At 44.7% G+C, this 19,137-nt stretch overlaps 1 protein-coding gene across 1 annotated transcript in view; it reads right to left on the bottom strand.

The window, feature by feature from the left end:
• Window positions 1-19,137, bottom strand: part of arhgap24 (Rho GTPase activating protein 24) — a 566,765-nt gene that overhangs the window by 456,394 nt on the left and 91,234 nt on the right. Inside the window, exon 2 of the mRNA XM_078543927.1 lies at window positions 17,900-18,099. Coding sequence (XP_078400053.1) covers window positions 17,900-18,079 — 180 coding nt within the window. The 5' untranslated portion in view covers window positions 18,080-18,099. The remainder of the gene's footprint in view (window positions 1-17,899; window positions 18,100-19,137) is intronic.

Raw genomic sequence — 19,137 nt, 5'->3', positions numbered from 1 at the left:
CAGATCCCTCCACTGCTGCTGTATTGTCAGGCTGCTTGTCACACATTCAGTCCTAGTTGAGCTGCAATTTCATCCAGTTAAGCATTGAGCCGACCAAAGCCATTATCCTCAGCGCATACAAGAGGCTTGTATCCTCACCACTGATCCCATCCCTCTTCCTAGCCACTGCCTCAAGTTGAACCAGATCATGAGGTGTCAACCTGGTGAAGCTATAACACAGGACTACTTGCATGCCAAACAGCATAAGCAGCAAGCGAGAGACAGAGATAATCGATCCCACAACCAATGAATCAGATCTAAGTTCTACAGTCCTGCCATATCCAGTCGTGAATGGTGGTAGACAAACAACTCACTGGAAGTGGGGGGGCTCCACAAATATCCCCATCTCAATGATGGACGAGAGCAGCACAGCAGTGTGAAAGATAAGGCTGAAGCATTCGCAACAGTCTGCAGCCAGAAGTGCCGAGTGGATAATCCATCTCGGGCTCCTCCACATGTCCACAGAATCACTGATGCCAGTCTTCAGCCAACTCGATTCACTCCACGTGATATCAAGAAATGGCTGAAGGCACTGGATAGTGCAAAGCCTTTGGGCCCTGACAATATTCCAGCAATAGTACTGAAGATTTGTGCTCCAGGACTTGCCACGCCCCTAGCCAACCTGTTCCAGTACAGCTACAACACTGGCATCTGCCTGGCTATGTGGAAAATTGCCCAGGTGTGTCCTGTACACAAAAAACAGGACAAATCCAACCCAACCAATTACCGCCCCATCAGTTTGCTCTCCATCATCAGTAAAATAATGGGAGGGGTCATCAACAGTGCTATCAAGCGGCACTTGCTTAACAATAACCTGCTCATTGACACCCAGTTTGGGTTCTGCCAGGGCCGCTCAGCTCCTGACCTCATTACAGCCTTGGTTCAAACACGGATTAAAGAGTTGAACTCCCGAGGTGAAGTAAGAGTGACTGCCCTTGACATCAAGGCAGCATTTGACTGAGTGTGGCATCAAGGTACCCGAGCAAAACTGGAGTCAATGGGAATCAGAAGGAAAACTCTCCGCTGATTGGAGTCACACCTAGCACAAAGGAAGATGGTTGTGGTTGTTGGAGGTCAGTCATCTCAGCTCTAGGACATCACTGCAGGATTTCCTCAGGGTAATGTCCTCAGCCCAATCATCTTCAGCTGCTTCATCAATGACCTTCCTTCCATCGTAAGGTCAGAAATGGGGATGTTCGCTGATGATTGCACAATGTTCAGCACCATTCACAGCTCCTCAGATACTGAAGCAGTCCATGTTCAAATGCAGCAAGACCTGGACAATATCCAGGCTTGGGCTGACAAGTGGCAAATAACATTCACACCACACAAGTGTCAGGCAATAACCATCTCCAACAAGAGAAAATCCAACCATCGCCCCTTGATGTTCAATGGCATTACCCACTATTGGCATCCTGGGGGTTACCAGAAACTGAACTGGATTAGCTATATAAATACTGTGGCTATAAGAGCAGGTCAGAAGCTAGGAATCATGTGACAAGTAACTCACTTCCTGACTCCCCAAAGCCTGTCCACCATCTACAAGGCACAAATCAGGGGTCTGATGGAATACTTCCCACTTGTTTGGATGAGTGCAGCTCCCAAAACACTCAAGAAGCTCAACACCATCCAGGACAAAGCAGCCTGCTTGATTGGTACCACATCCACAAACATTCACTCCCTCCACCACCAACACACAGTAGCAGCAGTGTGTACCATCTACAAGAAGCACTGCAGGAACTCACCAAGGCTCCTTCGACAGCACCTTCCAAACCCACGACCACTACCACCTAGAAGGACAAGGGCAGCAGATAGATGGGAACTCCACCACCTGGAAGTTCCCCTCCAAGTCACTCACCATCCTGGTTAGGAAATATATCGCTGTTCCTTCACTGTCACTGGGTCAAAATCCTGGAACTCCCTTCCTAACAGCACTGTGGGTGTACCCACACCACATGGACTGCAGCAGTTTAAGAAGGCAGCTCTCCACCACCTTCTCAAGGGCAATTAAGGATGGGCAATAAATGCTGGCCCAACCAGCGAAACCCACATCCCATGAATGAATAATAAAAAAAAAATGTGCTGCCTCAGTATCCTACTTGATCCAGAGCTGAATTTCTGCCCAGATATCCTCATCAGCACAAAGACCACCTGCGTCCATTTCTGTAACATTGCCTCCCGCTGACCCTGCCTCAGCTGCTCCGCTGCTGAAACCCTCATTCATGATTTTGTTAGTTCCAAATTCGACCATTCCCATGCTTTCCAGAATGACCTCCCATCCTCCATAAAGAAAGAATTTGCAATTAAATAACACTTTCACACCTCAGAATGTCCCAAAAGATCTCACAGCCAATTAATTACTTTTAAAGTGTCATCACTGGTGTAATGTTCAATGTTCAAACTTTCAGCTCCTCTGAAACTTGTTGCATGTATCTATCCTGCACCAAGCTCCACTCACCCATCACTCCTGCACTCATTGCCCTACATTGGCCTCTGTTTCCCCAATATCTCCAATGTAAAATTCTTAACATTTACAACACTTCATTGCTTTAAGCCTCCATGGCCAGAATTTTATGCTCCCCAACCAACCCTTCCCTGGCGGGTTCTGAGGCGGGAGCAGGGGGAGCGCAAAATTGCATGGACAGGGATTCCCTCTGGGATCCCACCCACCCCGACCTGGTCGCGATTTTATGGTGGGGCAGTCAGGGCCTTGGACAGGAAGCCCGCCCTTGCATCAGTTAAGGCCCTTAAGTGGGCACTTAACGGCCATTTAAGGGCATTTTGCCGCCCAGCCTAAAATTTTGGACTGGGGGCTCCCTCCCGTTAGGGCCTGGTGACCTCCCATCCTCCCTCCTCCTCCGCACCCCCACCTCCAACCTGTCCCCCATGATCCAAATTACCCCCTCATGACCCCACAGATGTTGCCTACCAACCCCACTCCCCCCCCCACCCCGCCCTGGGACCCCTGCGACTTACCAATGCTTTTTGCAGCTATTGCTAACACCAATGGAGGTTCGCATCTTTCAACACAAACCTTATTATTTTCAAACTTATTCCAGATTTGGTGGTAGGAATGTAATGATTAGTGCTTAAGGAAGGTCCTGTTAATGCAGCTTTCAGGTGAGCAGTACCACCAGAAAATCAAGTCTTGGGATGCAACACAAACAAGATTAATTTACTGGAGATGTCTAAAGGTCAGTGCCACATTCCATTCAAAACAATAGCAAATAGGGTTCAGAACAGTAGCAAAAATAATTTACAAAAATATTTTGGGAAGTTGTCGGGACATCCCCTGTGTCCATTTGTCCCAGGTTCACTGATAATCACACTTGCCTCGGTGGAATGTTCCTTAACATGCACTTTGGTGCTGATAAATGCCCAACAAAAAATATTTGGAAGACTAAACTCTTCTGTCATTCAGTCTCTCGTGCCTTTCACCCCATCACAGACCTTTGTCCTTATCTTGTCCCACCAACCATTGCTCAAAACCTATTACACCTCTAAGTTTTTGCAGTTCTGATGAAAGGTCATCAACCTGCAACGTTTCTCCCTCCACAGATGCTGCCTGATCTGTTGAGTATTTCCAGCATTTTCTGATTCAGATTTCCAGCAACCGCAGTATTCTCCTTTTCAAGTTGGCTCCAGTACTACTAGGTGCATTTATGAAAGTGGACAGAAGTATAAAATTAGGCACACTGAATTGAAAAAAAAAAAAATACAAGTGATTAGGACATGTTATTCACAAATAAAAGTGGGAAAGCTTTTGCCAGTTGTACACAAACATATAACCCAATGATGACAATCTCTTGGAAATGCATCGTCTTGCTGCTCGTGTGACTCCGTCAAAATTTCAAACACAAAAAAAGCTTTTCTGTCACTTTTAAAGACGTTAGCCCCAATATCTACCTGGAACTGTGAAAAAGATTAGCAATAGGAGGATTGCTTGACTAGAAACCCAGAAGTACGGGTTATCTGGATGTCCTGTTGAAATTAGCCACCTAATTTCCCGCCTGCTGGATGGGAAAGATGTTGGGGAGCAAATAGCAGATAAGTCAGAGGCCGTCAGAGAGTCAGAGATCAGAATGGAGGGGGTGGAATCCATGATGGGGGTTGGGGCATAGAGATAGGGATCGGGCAATTCAAGAATGAGATTTGGGGTGTCAGAGATGGGAGGAGTTAAAGATTGAGAGTGGGGGATGTCTGAGATGGAGGTCACGGTCTATGAGACAATGAGCTATGGGGATTTGGAGATTGTTGGTGAGGGGTTAGGCTGGTGTCAACCAATCACGAAATGAGGTGTGACTGGAGTAAACCCTCTTGCTCCTTCTGGCCCTCAAGCAGTGTTGTAAATGCACTGACCTCATGGATCCAGCCCTGTTCACCTCTTAAAACCTCCCAGGGTTCCCATTCTGTGGGGGACCCAGCCTCCCTGGCTTAAAATTAAAATCCAGTTAAAATGGAGGCACGCAGTCTCTTTCGAACGTAATACTGACTGCAAACTGAGGGGTCACCCATCCCCCGATCCACCTCTTTTAAAAACAGAAGTGGGTAGGCTAGGGTCAAGTTTCAATTTTATATTTCTTTTTCCACCTGTCAAATCCCACCCTTTGGGGTTAAAATCCCTCTCCCCCCCTCATTGGCCCTTTCAAACCAGCCGCAAATTAGTTCTCTAAAACAATGCCAAAAGGAGGGATATTATTCACCACATCTCCACATATCAAAACGTCCAGTTAACATTCTGCGATATTACAACAGTGAATATTCTTCAAAAATATTTGGTTGGCTATAAAGCACTTTGGAACATCCCAGGGTGTGAGGCATTTTGATATTTTGTGTATTTCTGTGACGCTGTAAGGCCTCCCTTTGTTTCTTTTTAATATGTGTTATCTTTATACTTGTGTCAAAATGTAACCAGCTGTGAAGCGGACCAACATCCTGAGATCAGGACAAGATGGTAGAAACCTGGGATGTGGAGGACATCAGACGAAGGGAGATGATTTTTGACTGAGAAGACATCAACTCTGAGGCTTATATGGAACTTAAAAAAAAAGACTGGACAAGGATATACACACACGTGGGCACAGACGTGTCAGGACATGCCGCTGGGGCAGTGGCTATCTACCAGACACCCTGATTACAGAAACTGACCTAAACAACAGCCTCTCGGGTATGTGTGAATGGCCCTCCCCCTGTCTTACCAAGATACAGAAATCACATCCATTGCTGGCAGATACCTGGGGACACCCCATGCTGAGAGTAGGAAATTACCATATGCAGGTTGTCTTTGCATGGCCAGGGTGGGATTGATAATCCAATCAGATGGCTCAATTTAAGACATTATTTTATATGCCAAGAGATCAGGGTAAGGAAGGGGTATAAAGCCACAGGACATTGGGGCTGCAACCAGGAAGTGCGATTTGGTCAGTCACGGGGAGTCGTGTGGAGGAATTCATTCAGCAATCTGACCACCCAGGGACGAGCTCCTACACTCGGGTCTTACTAAGCAACTGCTGTTGTAAGTATATACTACTGCTTAGTGGGTTAATAAAGGTTTTCCACATAAAGTGGAAATTATATCCATAGTTTGTTTTGTGTTATTGATACCAAGTATGGGGTGAGGACCTTAGAGGGTAGTGAAACCCCCTGGTTAACAGTCTTACAGGGTTGGGTATGGTCCTATATAAATGCAAGTCTGTTTTTCTGCTTGTTATCTTGCCCTGGCAAAGGGCACCCACAGAGAATGGGATGGCCAACAGCCAGTTGTTGTGCAGGACAGCAGTTTGACTCCTGTGCTCCCAAGGAAAAAAAATGAAAAAGAAAAAGAAACAAAAGCAACATGCTGTGGATGTTGGAAATGTGAAATAAAAGTCTTGGGATAATAAGAATAAAAATGCTATTAAAGGACAGGCCAGCGAGTAAAAATGGGAATCAGTATATCTCCAAAAATGTTATAAATCACCTCTACTTTGCATATGAGGGTCTGGAGCATCTGGTATTTCAGTACACATTGACCTGCAGCATTCCTGCTCAGCAATAAACTATACAGGCGAATAGTTCCCTGTCTCCTTTTCTCTACAAACTGTGAAATCCAAGTCTAAGGAGACAAACAGCAGCAGGCTCTTTACTGTTCACAGCTGACACTGATGTATTATTGCCTATTTTTACTACCCTAATCACTGGCTGTACAATCCAATCTCGTTAGATGTTACATATCTTCCAAATATTGACGAACCGATTGCTGTTATTTTTGTGATTGTATAGTGCTACATATGAAATGGTAGATTTATTTTGGGGATGTGGCTTATTTTTAAAACTGTGACCTACGAATTCTGAAGGGTGTTCCAATTCTCTCTCCCACAAGAAGGAAAAATAATAGATGTATTTTCAAAAAGACTGCACATTGTGCTTTGTGGCACCTTCCCAGTTAGGGGCTGAAGGTCTAATGAAAAGCCATGTGGTAATTGGGCAGTTTATGCAGATTAATGACTAAATGATGACTAAAACATCACAAAAAGTTCAGAGAGACCTAAAAAAACCTCACACGGGTGCAGGAGAAAACTTGCCAGAAGACTGTCAACGAAGAGGCAAGACCGTTAAAAGATGCAAATGGCTTGAAACTGAATTTGTAAACACGATCGTAAATAGTCTGAGAGGTTCATTTCTCATTATATCCTGAGGAAAGGGAGGGGCAATGTGCCCGTCACCCCCCAAAAAAGTAGAAAGGCAAAATTCAGATATTTAAAATAATGAGGAGGTAGTCCCACATGGGCTGAAAGAGCTTAATGGAATAATCCCCAGGGTTAGATAATATTTATCACAGAATGTTGAGAGGAGAAAAGGTAGAGAGACTGGGTAGGGCACATCTTAAGAGAACTTGTAGGATACATTATGGAGGGAAGATTTCAAGGAAAAAGAGGAAGAGGAAGGAAGAGAATATCAACATTGGATGGCTTGAAAATTGAAGGAGGTTTTTGGCAAATGAAAAGACTGGCACAGGATAGAGAAAATATGGAAAGACTATGATGAGCCAAGGACCTGTCTTCAGGCAGAGCACACATAATGATGATGATTTAGAGAGGCTAGTGAGAAGATGTGCATGGCAATGAGAAGGACATTGCTTCCCCTGGCTGGGGCCTGTCAACCTGGCCCCAGTGAGACCTCAGACTTACTGTGAAGTACGGGATCCATCACTGAACACGCTCTTTGGGACTGGTGGCACTGCTGGGACCAGAGAGCTGTCAGCCATTTGATTGGACAGCACCTCTCAGAGGCGGGACATTCTTTACCGATAGGAACAGAATGCCTCAAGCCAATTAACTGGCTGTGGGGCGAGCCGGACAAGCGAGGGCGGACTTTTGTAGTGCGTAAAATCCAGTCCACAATGTGCATATTTTAAAAGGGTGGCAAAATAGCCATATACTATTACTTATCAGATGCCATTTTGAGGATTGACCATGCAACAAAATCTAACAAACATCAGTCAACATGGCTTTTTATAGTTTTGATTCTGCCTGATCAGCCTCCTCAATTTCTTTGAGAATGACCAAGTTGACTGTGGTAAAACCAATGATGTCGTGTACTTGAACTGCCTTAAAGGCATTTGATAAAATTCTGCAAGTTGCTTGTTAAGCAGAAAGCCTTGGAGATTGGGATAGATCATAAGTTAGCTGTAGAGTGGAAAATGGGTACTGGTTTGAGGGGTAATGCGGGTGGGAGGAAATGCTGGTTGGGGTGTCCAGAGCTCAGTACTGAGGCCCCAACTGTTCTGAATTTGTATGGCTTGGATTTGGAAACTCAATACGAATTGGCCAAATTGACATGAGGTACTAAACTGGAAATAACAGTGGGGTTAAAGAGAACAAAATTATAGAATTTTAAACAAATGAGTGTGTCAGCTAAAAGAAATGGCAGATGAGATTTAGGGGGGAGTTTTGACCTAAGTAACAGGTGGGTTTGTGTCGGGTAGGAGGTTGACGAAGTAAACATCTGAATCACAACCCCAACCTACCTACCCGTGCACTTTTAATTGAGGCGGAATGGAGAGCAGGCAACCAACCTGCTCTCAGGACATTGTTTGGCAGTTTCAATATTATAATGAGGCTGTCAGCCCTACATTGATCCATGGTTTCAAACTTAACTCTGGCCAGCCAAGTTTTCTGGCTTTGGGAAATCTGGAGGCAAAAGGGAGTCAAGGTCTGCTGGAGGTTAGTGCCTTTCCACTGAGCTGTTTGATCCAGCACAAACACAAAGCTAACACCACCGCCCCCACGATTTGACAACCCCCACCCAATAACCCTACATTCCTATCCCATCATCCCCACAAAGCCTAAGCTCTTTCTTCGAATACTACAATCGCACATGCTGCCCCACCCCCCTGCCTTGGATACCACAGGCCTTTGACCCCCTACCATCACCCCGCCCACCCTGCTGAATCCTCCCAACCCTCTAATCTCCATTTGTGCAGCCTCCCCCACCTCCAATCCTCTCTCGCCCCACACATAACCTCCGATTCTTCCAACCCTCCTCGCTGCTCCCTAGTTGCGGCCTGGTGCTGAAGTTTACCCACTTGGCAGCCGGTGCCAGCCTCTCAAGCTGGCTGGCTGCAGACAGGGAATGGAGATTAAACCAATGTATTCAGGTCTTGCTATTAAATTTGGCAAGGTGTTCCTAGTTTCCCAACCTTAACCCAGCACACAACGCCGCCCCACTCACTCGTCAGTACCTCCAAGTAAAAATCCAGCCCTTAATGCAGGTAAATATTGTACAAAGGAAAGAAAAGCAGGGAGTGTACACGGTAGAATTTGGCTACAGCTCTTTATCAGATGCATAACGAACAGCGCACTTTCCAAATCTGCCTGAACCAGCAGGCCTTAGGCTTTGCAGAAAATCTGCCCTCAGACTTCATTGAGGTGATCATAGAGGCTGCTCAAAAACTAGAGGTGGCAGCCTTGCCCTCTGTACGGATCAGGTACAGGACTTCACACCCAAACATTGGTAGATGTCGCACCTGGTTTTTCAGGCTCAAATCCAATTTCTCCGCTTATATTAATGGCTGTCTTCAAAAAGTGAATTTGAAAGAGATTTAGAACTCTTAAGAAGCCATAATAGGTCAAAGTTTTCAGCTAATGCAGAGTGGCAATCACCAAAGCCAATAGAATATTGAAAGATGTAGGCAAACAGTAGGAAACTGTGATCAAAGTGCGCAGTGCCCTGGTCAAACTACACTTTGAGTATTGTATCTAATTCTGGTCGCTGAGAAACAAGGGAGAGTCAAATGCTGGAGGAAATACTAACCTCGTTAACAATAATGAAAGGTTGTAGCTCGTCAGAAGATCTGCTGTAATGACCCTTTTACACATCTCAAGCAGCTAATAAGCTACTTACCCAATGGAAATGTTGAAGGGCTCAGCAATCCAGCTGTGGCATGTGAAACTGTTATATAAATGGCTGAGTGACAAAAGAGAACATTTGAATTTTCTTGCCAGGCTTTGGAGGCCTGCAGCAATATTACTGACCTTCCTGTTTTGAAGTACAGCAGAAAAGAAGATTTCTGGCACTGGTACCAGTTCTACGTAGCAATGGGATCAACCAGTTTTAACACATAATTTTTTCTGCATTTTGAATTTTTTCAATTTGTACAATTTAATTTTCAGCAAAAATATGGGTGTAATGTCAAACCTCCCGATATATTTTCCTAATCAGTTATGACAACTTAAGAACACTCACCCCAAAACTGTGAGCCAGTGATCCCGGCAATTGCATCAAGCCTGGCGGGTACCGCCACCGTCAAATGTGATGGATTGTCCATGGTCAGATGGAAATTCTTTAAATAGCAGGTGCCCCAGTCACTGTCTGTCCAAGGGTCCTACACCAATAATATGTTATATCCCACTGAGGGCCAGGATGCGGGAACCTCTGATGTAGGGGTGGTCATATCAGCCTGGTCCCTCTTGTCTGCTGGTCTCTGTGTTTAGGATGGGTGGAGACCTTGCATTCCCAATTAACCCCTTGTCCTCCACAGCTTTGTGAGCAGCAAGTTACAGTTTTGCACTAAGTCCATGTGTTTCAGGGGGTTGGAGAGCTTACCACATCTCCATAGTCTGGAAAGGTAATTCGTTCAGAACCACCCCGTGTGGAACTAACAACTGCCTCTCCCCTCCCCTCCCCACCCCTCCACATCTCAATGCTGTTTTCACTCCATTTACTCTTTGCTAAATTTGTCATCCCAGTAGGCCCAGTAGAATGCACAAGACCGGAATCCAGCAGATTTGGGTCCCAGCCAAGTTTCCACCTGTTCCAGCATACACCTGTCAAAGCTATGGCAGGAATACATCAGAAGGGCCACAGGTTTTCTGAGGCAATATTTTAGAGGAGCAAATTGGAAGAAAAATATGTTTCAAAATTCCTCTGCTTGACACTGTATTCCAAAAGATATCTTATTTTCTGATATTCTACTTATTCAGCGGATATTCATTTCACTGGCTTCACCCCACATGCAGTAAACTCCCAACTGCACAATGGTATAATGTGAAGATTAGAAATCAAAGTTCTGGCCATCTTCAAGATTTTTGTGACTGGAGGAATTTCCGTGGGTATGCTGGTCAGGCAGGCTTCCAGGGTGGGGGAGCACTTCTGCAGTAATTCTAGTCCAATTGTAAATGCATTCCTTACAACACATTTATAGTTTTACTACAATAAGTGCACAGTGGCAATGTCTGCCTAAGATTGTTCCTATAGGCAGTTTTCATATACAAGTAACCAGTGTCAGGAATGTAGCTGCATCCCCCATATCATTTGATGAATATCTGGGACATGCATCATCTGCACTGATTTTATTTACTGTGCAAGGAAATTGTGTTAAACTTGAAGTGACATGAAGCTCCAGTTTTTGCCTTTAACTATCAACCACAGTCTGCACAGGAATTGAAGCCTCCAGCTTCAGTATTTCAATCACAAGCCTCTGCTGACTTTAACAGTGTAACTTTCAGCAGCAGGAAAATATATTTTGCACTGTTATTAGTGTGCCCATCTATCAATCAATGATCTGCTAATGGTCTGCTAAACGGAAAAAAACAAAATCTGATTGGGTTTTACAGACTTAATTTGTTTGAGGCTGAGGTCTATTCATTTGGTAACCAGGCATTTTGGGTTCACTCGACAATATGAACGCTGGGGGATGAAACTGGTCTACACCAGCAGGACAAAACAACCTTGTAGCAGATCAGCAGCCAATCTTTCACCATGCCAGGTTTTGTTTGCCATTGACTTGAAGAAAATGTTACCAATATTTTTAATTTCAAACCAAATAAAAGTGCCAGTGAGACTAGGTAAAAAGCCTCAAAAGGATTTTGAGCTATTATTTTAAGGACTTCAGTGGAAAGAGTGTTTGGAGAAGTGGCTTTGTGCAATGTGGCCATAGGCTTGCCATAGTCATGTGACCTCTGATATCATCCTCAATGTATAAAGGCTTGGGAACAGAAGCCATTTCATCCACCACTTGGCGTCAAGAGTGTGCAGTTGAAATTGAGAGGATTTTGGTAGCTGTAAGAGAGCCAGCAGAGAATAATTAAAACTTCAATCTTCAACTTTGTACAGGATGTTGGTCACTGTATGGCTCTGACTATTCTGTACTTGCTCCAATGGAGATGAAGGCAGATTTGAAAATAAATTGAAAATTCTTCCAATCTCAATGGCAAAACTTTGAAATTGCCGGAGTTAAACAAGAAACCTTAACAAATATGAGCAGCAACTCTGTTATCAGTGCTGCAGAAAGAGTGCTACAAGCTGCATTGCACCCAAGACCTCACTGAGGAGCAGAAAAGCCAGGTTTGTGAAATCTTCGACACCTTAAGGATCCACTTTGAGCCCTCTACTAATGTTATATATGAAGGCTACAGTTTCAACACTGGAGCTCAGGAAGAGGGGGAGAACGTTGATCAGCATGTGACTGTATTAAGATGACTATCTGAATCAGGAATAGGATTGTCTTAGGAAGAAGTCTTAAAAATTCCTTTGTCTTAGAAAGAAATTCCACCATGAGAGCATAGAGAGAGGAGAAGCTTACTCTCTAGAAAGCTACTGACGTGCAGAAGCTCTGAAATAGTCGATCATCAGCTGCAGAGGGAGAACAGATGAGACTTTGCACTCTGCTGAGAGGCAATTCAGGCCTTCCAAGCACACAACAATGGAGAGAAGGAAGAACTATTTGGAGAAGGGCCAGCAGAAAGATCAAGGCCTGAGTACTGGATGGAAATATTGGGGAGAATACCACACAAAAGGAAAGGAAGCATGCCCAGCATGGGGAAAGCAATGCTCTAACTGCAAGAAGCTGAATCACTTTGCACGCAAGTGATTTGCTGAAAGGAAGAAAAGGAGCCTTTGAAGATGGTTTCTGGAGCGATGTCGGGCGATGACTCTGATGAATCACTCTAGACCCTAGAACAGGTTGGCACTATCAAGTCTCAAGATAAAAAAGTGGTTTGTGACTATTGAAATGACTGCAGAAGGAGAGCATCAAGTTAACGTGAAGTGTCAGATAGACACCTGAGCTATGGCAACATCATGAACTTTGCAGGTCTGGGAGAATTTGCACAGGATGGTGACTCGAAAATGAAGCCGTCGATGGTAACGCTGAGGCTATATGATGGAACGATGCTCACCCCAAGTGCCCCTTGGGGAGAATTTCCTGATGACCCTTCTTCAGAATCTCCTGGTGAATCTGCTCTGCACCCTCTCCAGTGCAATCACATCCTTCTTATAGTGTGGTGACCAGAACTGCATACAGTACTCCAGCTGTGCTCCCATGCAACAACTACCCTTGTCCTTCTAGATGGTAGAGGTCATGGGTTTGCAAGATACTGTAGAAGGAGCCTTGGTGAGTTGCTGCAGTGCACCTTGCAGTTTGTACACACTGCTGCTACTGTGCGTCGGTGGTGGAGGGTGTGAATGTTGAAGGCGGTGGATGGGGTACCAATCAAGCAGGCTGTTTTGTCCTGAATGGTGTCAAGCTTTGTGAGTGTTGTTGGAGCTGCACACATCCAGACAAGCGGAGAGTATTCCATCACACTCCTGACTTGTTCCTTGTAGATGGTGGACAGGCTTTGGGGAGTCAGGAAGTGAGTTACTCACCGCAGGATTCCTAGCCTCTGACCTGCTCTTGTAGCCACAATATTTATATGACTAGTCCAGTTCAGTTCCTGGTCAGTGGTAATCCCTAATTGTAAGCAAAACTTTCAATTAACTAAGTCACTGAAGAATTTTTGTTCTCACATTGTAGGAAATCCTGGCAAAACAGAATGTATTGTTATAAAGCTGGGTGGGAGGGTGAGCTGTGAGGAGGATGCAGAGATGCTTCAGTGTGATTTGGACAAGCTGAGTGGGTGGGCGAATGCATGGCAGATGCAGTATAATGTAGATAAATGTGAGGTTATCCATTTTGGTAGCAAAAACAGGAAGGCAGATTATTATCTGAATGGCTATAAATTGAGAGAGGGGAATGTGCAACGAGACTTGGCAGTCCTTGTACACCAGTCGCTGAGGGTAAGCATGCAGGTGCAGCAGGCAGTAAAGAAGGTAACTGGTATGTTGGCCTTCATAGCCATAGGATTTGAGTACAGGAACAGGGATGTCTTGCTGCAATTTTACAGGGCCTTGGTGAGACCACACCTGGAATATTGTGTGCGGTTTTGGTCTCCTTATCTGAGGAAGGATGTACTTGCTATAGAGGGAGTGCAGTGAAGGTTTAACTGACTGATTCCTATGTACTAAATATGACCAGAAAGCAAATGCAGGCATATTTACCACTGGTAAGATGGTGCATGAAGCAGGAACCAAGGAGCCCAGGTATCCTGGGATGGGGCGGGGTGTGGTTTGGGTGGAATAAATGCCTACTATTGCTCCTGCTGAGTACTTGCAGCATTTTCTGTGTTTTTTTAATTTCAGAATAGCCTTTTTGATTGCAAGAGCACCTCAAAATATGTGAGGTGTCACATTGTATTAAACTGAGTAAAACCAAGCAACTACCTACTGCAGAGTAAAATGAATTGCTGAAAAAAAGTGCCTTGATCTTGGTATTAAGTTTTCAAGAAAGTTCAATATTAGTGATTTTTAATTAAACGACTTCACCTCAGGATGCAGTCACAAGGAAGAGGCACCTTCAGGCTGTTGTGCCCAGGGTTAGAAGTAAGACTAACTAAATGTCTGCAACTTTGAGTGAATGAATGTGGAATGAGTTGGCATTTAACGCTGTTGATGAATAAGACTCGGTAGAAAAACACACCAAGTACAAAGAGTTTCCTGGGGGGAATTTATGCTCCCACTGAGATGTGGGAAGAATTTTTTCTTTTCAACAATTAGGAGCCCCCAGGGTATCCATCATATGCTTAGAAAGTTATTTATCTTAAAAATGTACCATTTTAGACTATTTAAAATAACTCTGGATTGAATTTAAACATTCAACCTCTGAAAAGAACAGAAGAATGATACCCACAGAGTTTTCATCAAGGTGCAGCTTCAAACTGGCGGCAGTTCCATAAAAACAGCAGTGGCACTATACAACGTCACAATGTCTATAATGTCATAGACTCTAAGCACATCACAAACGATTAAAAAAGTAAAAATGATGGCGAGGGGGAATAGAATACATTATCAAAAACACATTACCAAAGGGCTGATGTTGATAAACTTTAAAATGGAATTCTGTGCTCACGGTGTACAGGCAGGGGAATGAGAGAAGGTGCTGCCAGAGCTGTGAGAAAGCGGCAGGGTGGGGGGAATGAGAGAAGGTGCTGCCAGAGCTGTGAGAGAGCGGCAGGGTGGGGGGAATGAGAGAAGGTGCTGCCAGAGCTGTGAGAGAGTGGCAGGGTGGGGGGAATGAGAGAAGGTGCTGCCAGAGCTGTTAGAGAGTGGCAGGGTGGGGGGAATATGAGAGAAGGTGCTGCCAGAGCTGTTAGAGAGTGGCAGGGTGGGGGGAATATGAGAGAAGGTGCTGCCAGAGCTGTTAGAGAGTGGCAGGGTGGGGGGAATGAGAGGTGCTGCCAGAGCTGTGAAAGAGCAGCGGGGTGGGGGGAATGAGAGAAGGTGCTGCCAGAGCTGTTAGAGAGCAGCAGGGTGGGGGAATGAGAGAAGGTGCTGCCAGAGCTGTTAGAGAGCAGCAGGGTGGGGGGAATGAGAGAAGGTGCTGCCAGAGCTGTGAGAGAGCGGCAGGGTGGGGGGAATGAGAGAAGGTGCTGCCAGAGCTGTGAGAGAGCGGCAGGGTGGGGGGAATGAGAGAAGGTGCTGCCAGAGCTGTGAGAGAGCGGCAGGGTTGGGAATATGAGAGAAGGTGCTGCCAGAGCTGTTAGAGAGTGGCAGGGTGGGGGAAATATGAGAGAAGGTGCTGCCAGAGCTGTTAGAGAGCAGCAGGGTGGGGGGAATGAGAGAAGGTGCTGCCAGAGCTGTTAGAGAGCAGCAGGGTGGGGGAATGAGAGAAGGTGCTGCCAGAGCTGTTAGAGAGTGGCAGGGTGGGGGGAATGAGAGAAGGTGCTGCCAGAGCTGTTAGAGAGCAGCAGGGTGGGGGGAATGAGAGAAGGTGCTGCCAGAGCTGTGAGAGAGCGGCAGGGTTGGGGGAAATGGGGAAAGGCGTTGCCAGAGCTGAAAGAGCTGTGCACAAACAGGGGCGAGTGGGTACTACGCACAAGCAAAATTTAAACCGAACTGCGGGAGGACATGGGACAGAAGCTTCAAATAAGGGGTGATTGCATAAAATAAGGGATGTTTGGTCACCCTGGTGACAGCTGAAACTCAAATGATGAGAATACATCTAAAGGAGCTGGAAACTTTGTTAACTTTGGTGACACTCTAGTTACCTGATGGGCAGCCCCTTTCTGAACAATCCCTTTTCTTTAATCTTTTCATGGGATTTGGGCGTCACTGGCAAGGCCAGCGTTTATGCTCTTGAATTGGGTGGCTGTTAAGAGTCAACCACATTAAAAGGCCAGGTAAGGACAGCAGATTCCCTCCCCTAAAGGTGGATTTTTACAGCAATCAATGATAACGTCATGGTCACTATTACTGAGACCAGCTTTCAATTCCAAATTTTATTAATTCAACTCCGCCAGCTGTCATGGTGGGATTTGAACCTATGCCCCCAGAGCATTAGCCTGGTCCCCTGGATTACTAGCCCAGTGACATTTAACACTGTGCCACCATCTCCCCCAGTGTATGGCTATTAAAAAAAATCTCATTATTATAGCTTGCATAATCCAGGATATAATGCTTTTATATATTTTTTTTTTTTCTTGGGCCTTTAATTTGACTCATAATGCATTAAGAAAAAAAAAATCAAAAGTGAGATTCCCCTCTCTGCAGCCTCTGCTCCATCCATAATGCTGCAGACCCAGAAGCACTGCAAATGCAGCCCCCATACCTGGTGCAGCCTTTGCATGGACAGCTCTCCAAATTCTCAGCCCTCCCTCGGAGGATGCAGCAACTCCCTGCCAAATCTAGCAACTCACCACAACATCTCCAAGCACACTCCACAGTACTTCCACAAACTTTGCAATCGCAAAAATTAGTCAAAGTCACTCTACCTGAAAGGGAGGTGGCTGTCTCTTTAATAGTATGAGTGGGGGAAGCGGGGAAGGAGGGAGTTCGTCCCTCTTGGGGCTGAGCAGGTTTGAGTGGATTGCACACGTGTTCAGTGGACCTGCACGGTCTTTGAAAAACATGTCTCCAATCAGCAGGAACAGTTGTTTAACATTCTGATCTGCCCTGTTGGGGCCCTTATGGTGGAGACATGTCACACCTGCACTAGTGCCCTTCCCACATGTGGGTCACATTGATAGTGGTGCACTTGTCATTCTGAGGGCTTCAACTTCTGTAGCTCTGGAGCTGAATATCTAGCCCAGGGTGCCTCATATTTATCAATATCCATCTTTTCCTTCCCTTCCTGTATAAATTTCCCATCCTCCATCAACACTGTATTCCAGTGGTTGGACTAAACTCAAGAATTCATTACTTAAGGATTGACTTGAATGAGCTGTTTAGTTAAAGATTTTTTAAAAGCATGCATTTTACTTGCAGCATATTACCTGTTGTAATACTGCTTTCATTTTAATCATTGGAAACTGGCTCCTGCATCCATTAGCCAACTCACTAACAGTCACTTTTTTCAGTCTTACTCTTTCCCAGGGATTCTTCCCTTATTCATAGCCTTCATTTCTGATTTCTGTTGATAGTTTTCAGCTTTGAAAACATGGACTCTGCAAGTCCGCTGAATGCACGCGCGCTATCAACTCACAAAATAGGATGTGTTCAGCTGCCAGAGGGACCCACCAATTAATCCAATAATAATTCATTAAAAAATATTTCCTTTTCCTTATCATTGTTTCAGGTCCTTGCAACCCATATTTAATTGTTTTTCCATTGGTTTTCCTTTATTGTTATCCATAATTCTCTGGATAACTAGATGAGCAACTTTTGCCCCCCAAAGCCTTGGAAATGGCACTCAACAAACTGGCAAACTGGAATTACTACATGCAGTGCAGTAAATTTATACTTCTACTTGCACAGAGCTTCTATTTTATCTTGGAAGCTAGGAATCATTGACAATGAGTCCACAACAATTCTCTGTCAAAATCATTTCAAACTTTCAACAAAAATGCACAAGAAAAACAGAGTATGAAAATCTCAGAGAACCAGTGAAAGAACAATAAGTATTTTAAAAATGCCAGCCACAGTACCTTGCAATCCTATGAGATAACAGCTCGAATAACAGCTTAATCAGCTCAAGTAGGCCACTGTTACTTATACATTAAATTCACATAAAGTCCTTGAAAGATACCTGATATCACATATTAACTTTTGGCACTGGCCTACTTACCAGTGGCCTGTTTTCATCTTCGTCCTTATAGTAGTGAAGCTGATCCCCCTTCAGCACAAACCATCGTGTGTGCCAGGTCTTGACAAAGCCACCTTGCTTTCTCAGCCATCCACACTTAATGACATTTTGCCTGGCTCGGACAGACTGGGAGCTGTCCAAGGAGCCACTGTGGTCATCCATTATAAGACTAATAGATTTCCCTGGTAAAGAAAAAGAGCAGCCAATTAGGAGAATATAAGTAAACATATATTACCTTGAAATACATACCAGGCTTTATCTTATTGATACACATCTAAATATCCTGCTGCAGACTAACCTACTACCTCACAAGCTGCCTGGATCGGAGCTAACCCATGCTTGAAGGATTATGCAGAAAGCTCCTGCCAAGGAAAACAAATGATCAAAGGTCTCTTCAACTGCAGGAGAAGAATCATTCCATGCTACCTGATGAATGCCAATACTCCTGGATCAATACAGAATGATTTTGCCCTCTTTTGCACCCATGTAATCTGTTATTCTCACTCAATGTAAACACTCACTTACCAGTTTCTCCACAAATGTAACTTGTCACATACTTCAATAACTCAAATCACATCTTCATATCTATGAACATTTAAGTATGTAACAGCCATATAGAGACTAGGGAAAGCCAAACATGTTCTGTAATCACATAAAGCATCTCGCCAGGTTCTGAAGCTGTTCACACAGCAGCTGAGGATCACATGGTTAAAACCAGTCCAAATATGTGCATATACATTACAAATCTACACATTGTTAACCAGACTTACTATTTTTGTTTCTGGTATGTTAACAGCAACGTTGTTCTTACATAAAGCAAATGAGGGAACTGTTTGACCCAGATAATTTTTCTGGGCTTACCCAATTCAAGAGAAATATACTTTTTTTTTAATTGTCCATGGGATGTGAGCATTGCTGGCAATTTTGTTCTTCCCTAGTTGGCTTTGAGAAGGTCATGGCAAGCTGCCTTCTTGAATTGCTGTAGTCCATCTGGGGTAGATAAACTGTTAGCAAGCGAGTTCCAGGATTTCGATCCAGCAACAGTGAAGGAATGGTGATATATTTCCAAGATAGGATGGTGTGTGGCTTGAAGGGGAACTTGCAGGTGGTGATGTTTCCCTGCTGCCCTTGTCCTTTTAGGTGGTAGAGGTCATGGATTTGTAAGTTGCTGTCGAAGGAGCCTTAGTGAGTTGCTACACTGCATCTTGCAGATCTTATAC

Source organism: Cetorhinus maximus, chromosome 1 (genome assembly GCF_964194155.1).
Source record: "Cetorhinus maximus chromosome 1, sCetMax3.hap1.1, whole genome shotgun sequence".
Classification (NCBI taxonomy): Eukaryota; Metazoa; Chordata; class Chondrichthyes; order Lamniformes; family Cetorhinidae; genus Cetorhinus; species Cetorhinus maximus.
Note: the sequence above shows the minus strand (reverse complement) of the source record. Positions and strands in the feature narration are given on the sequence as shown.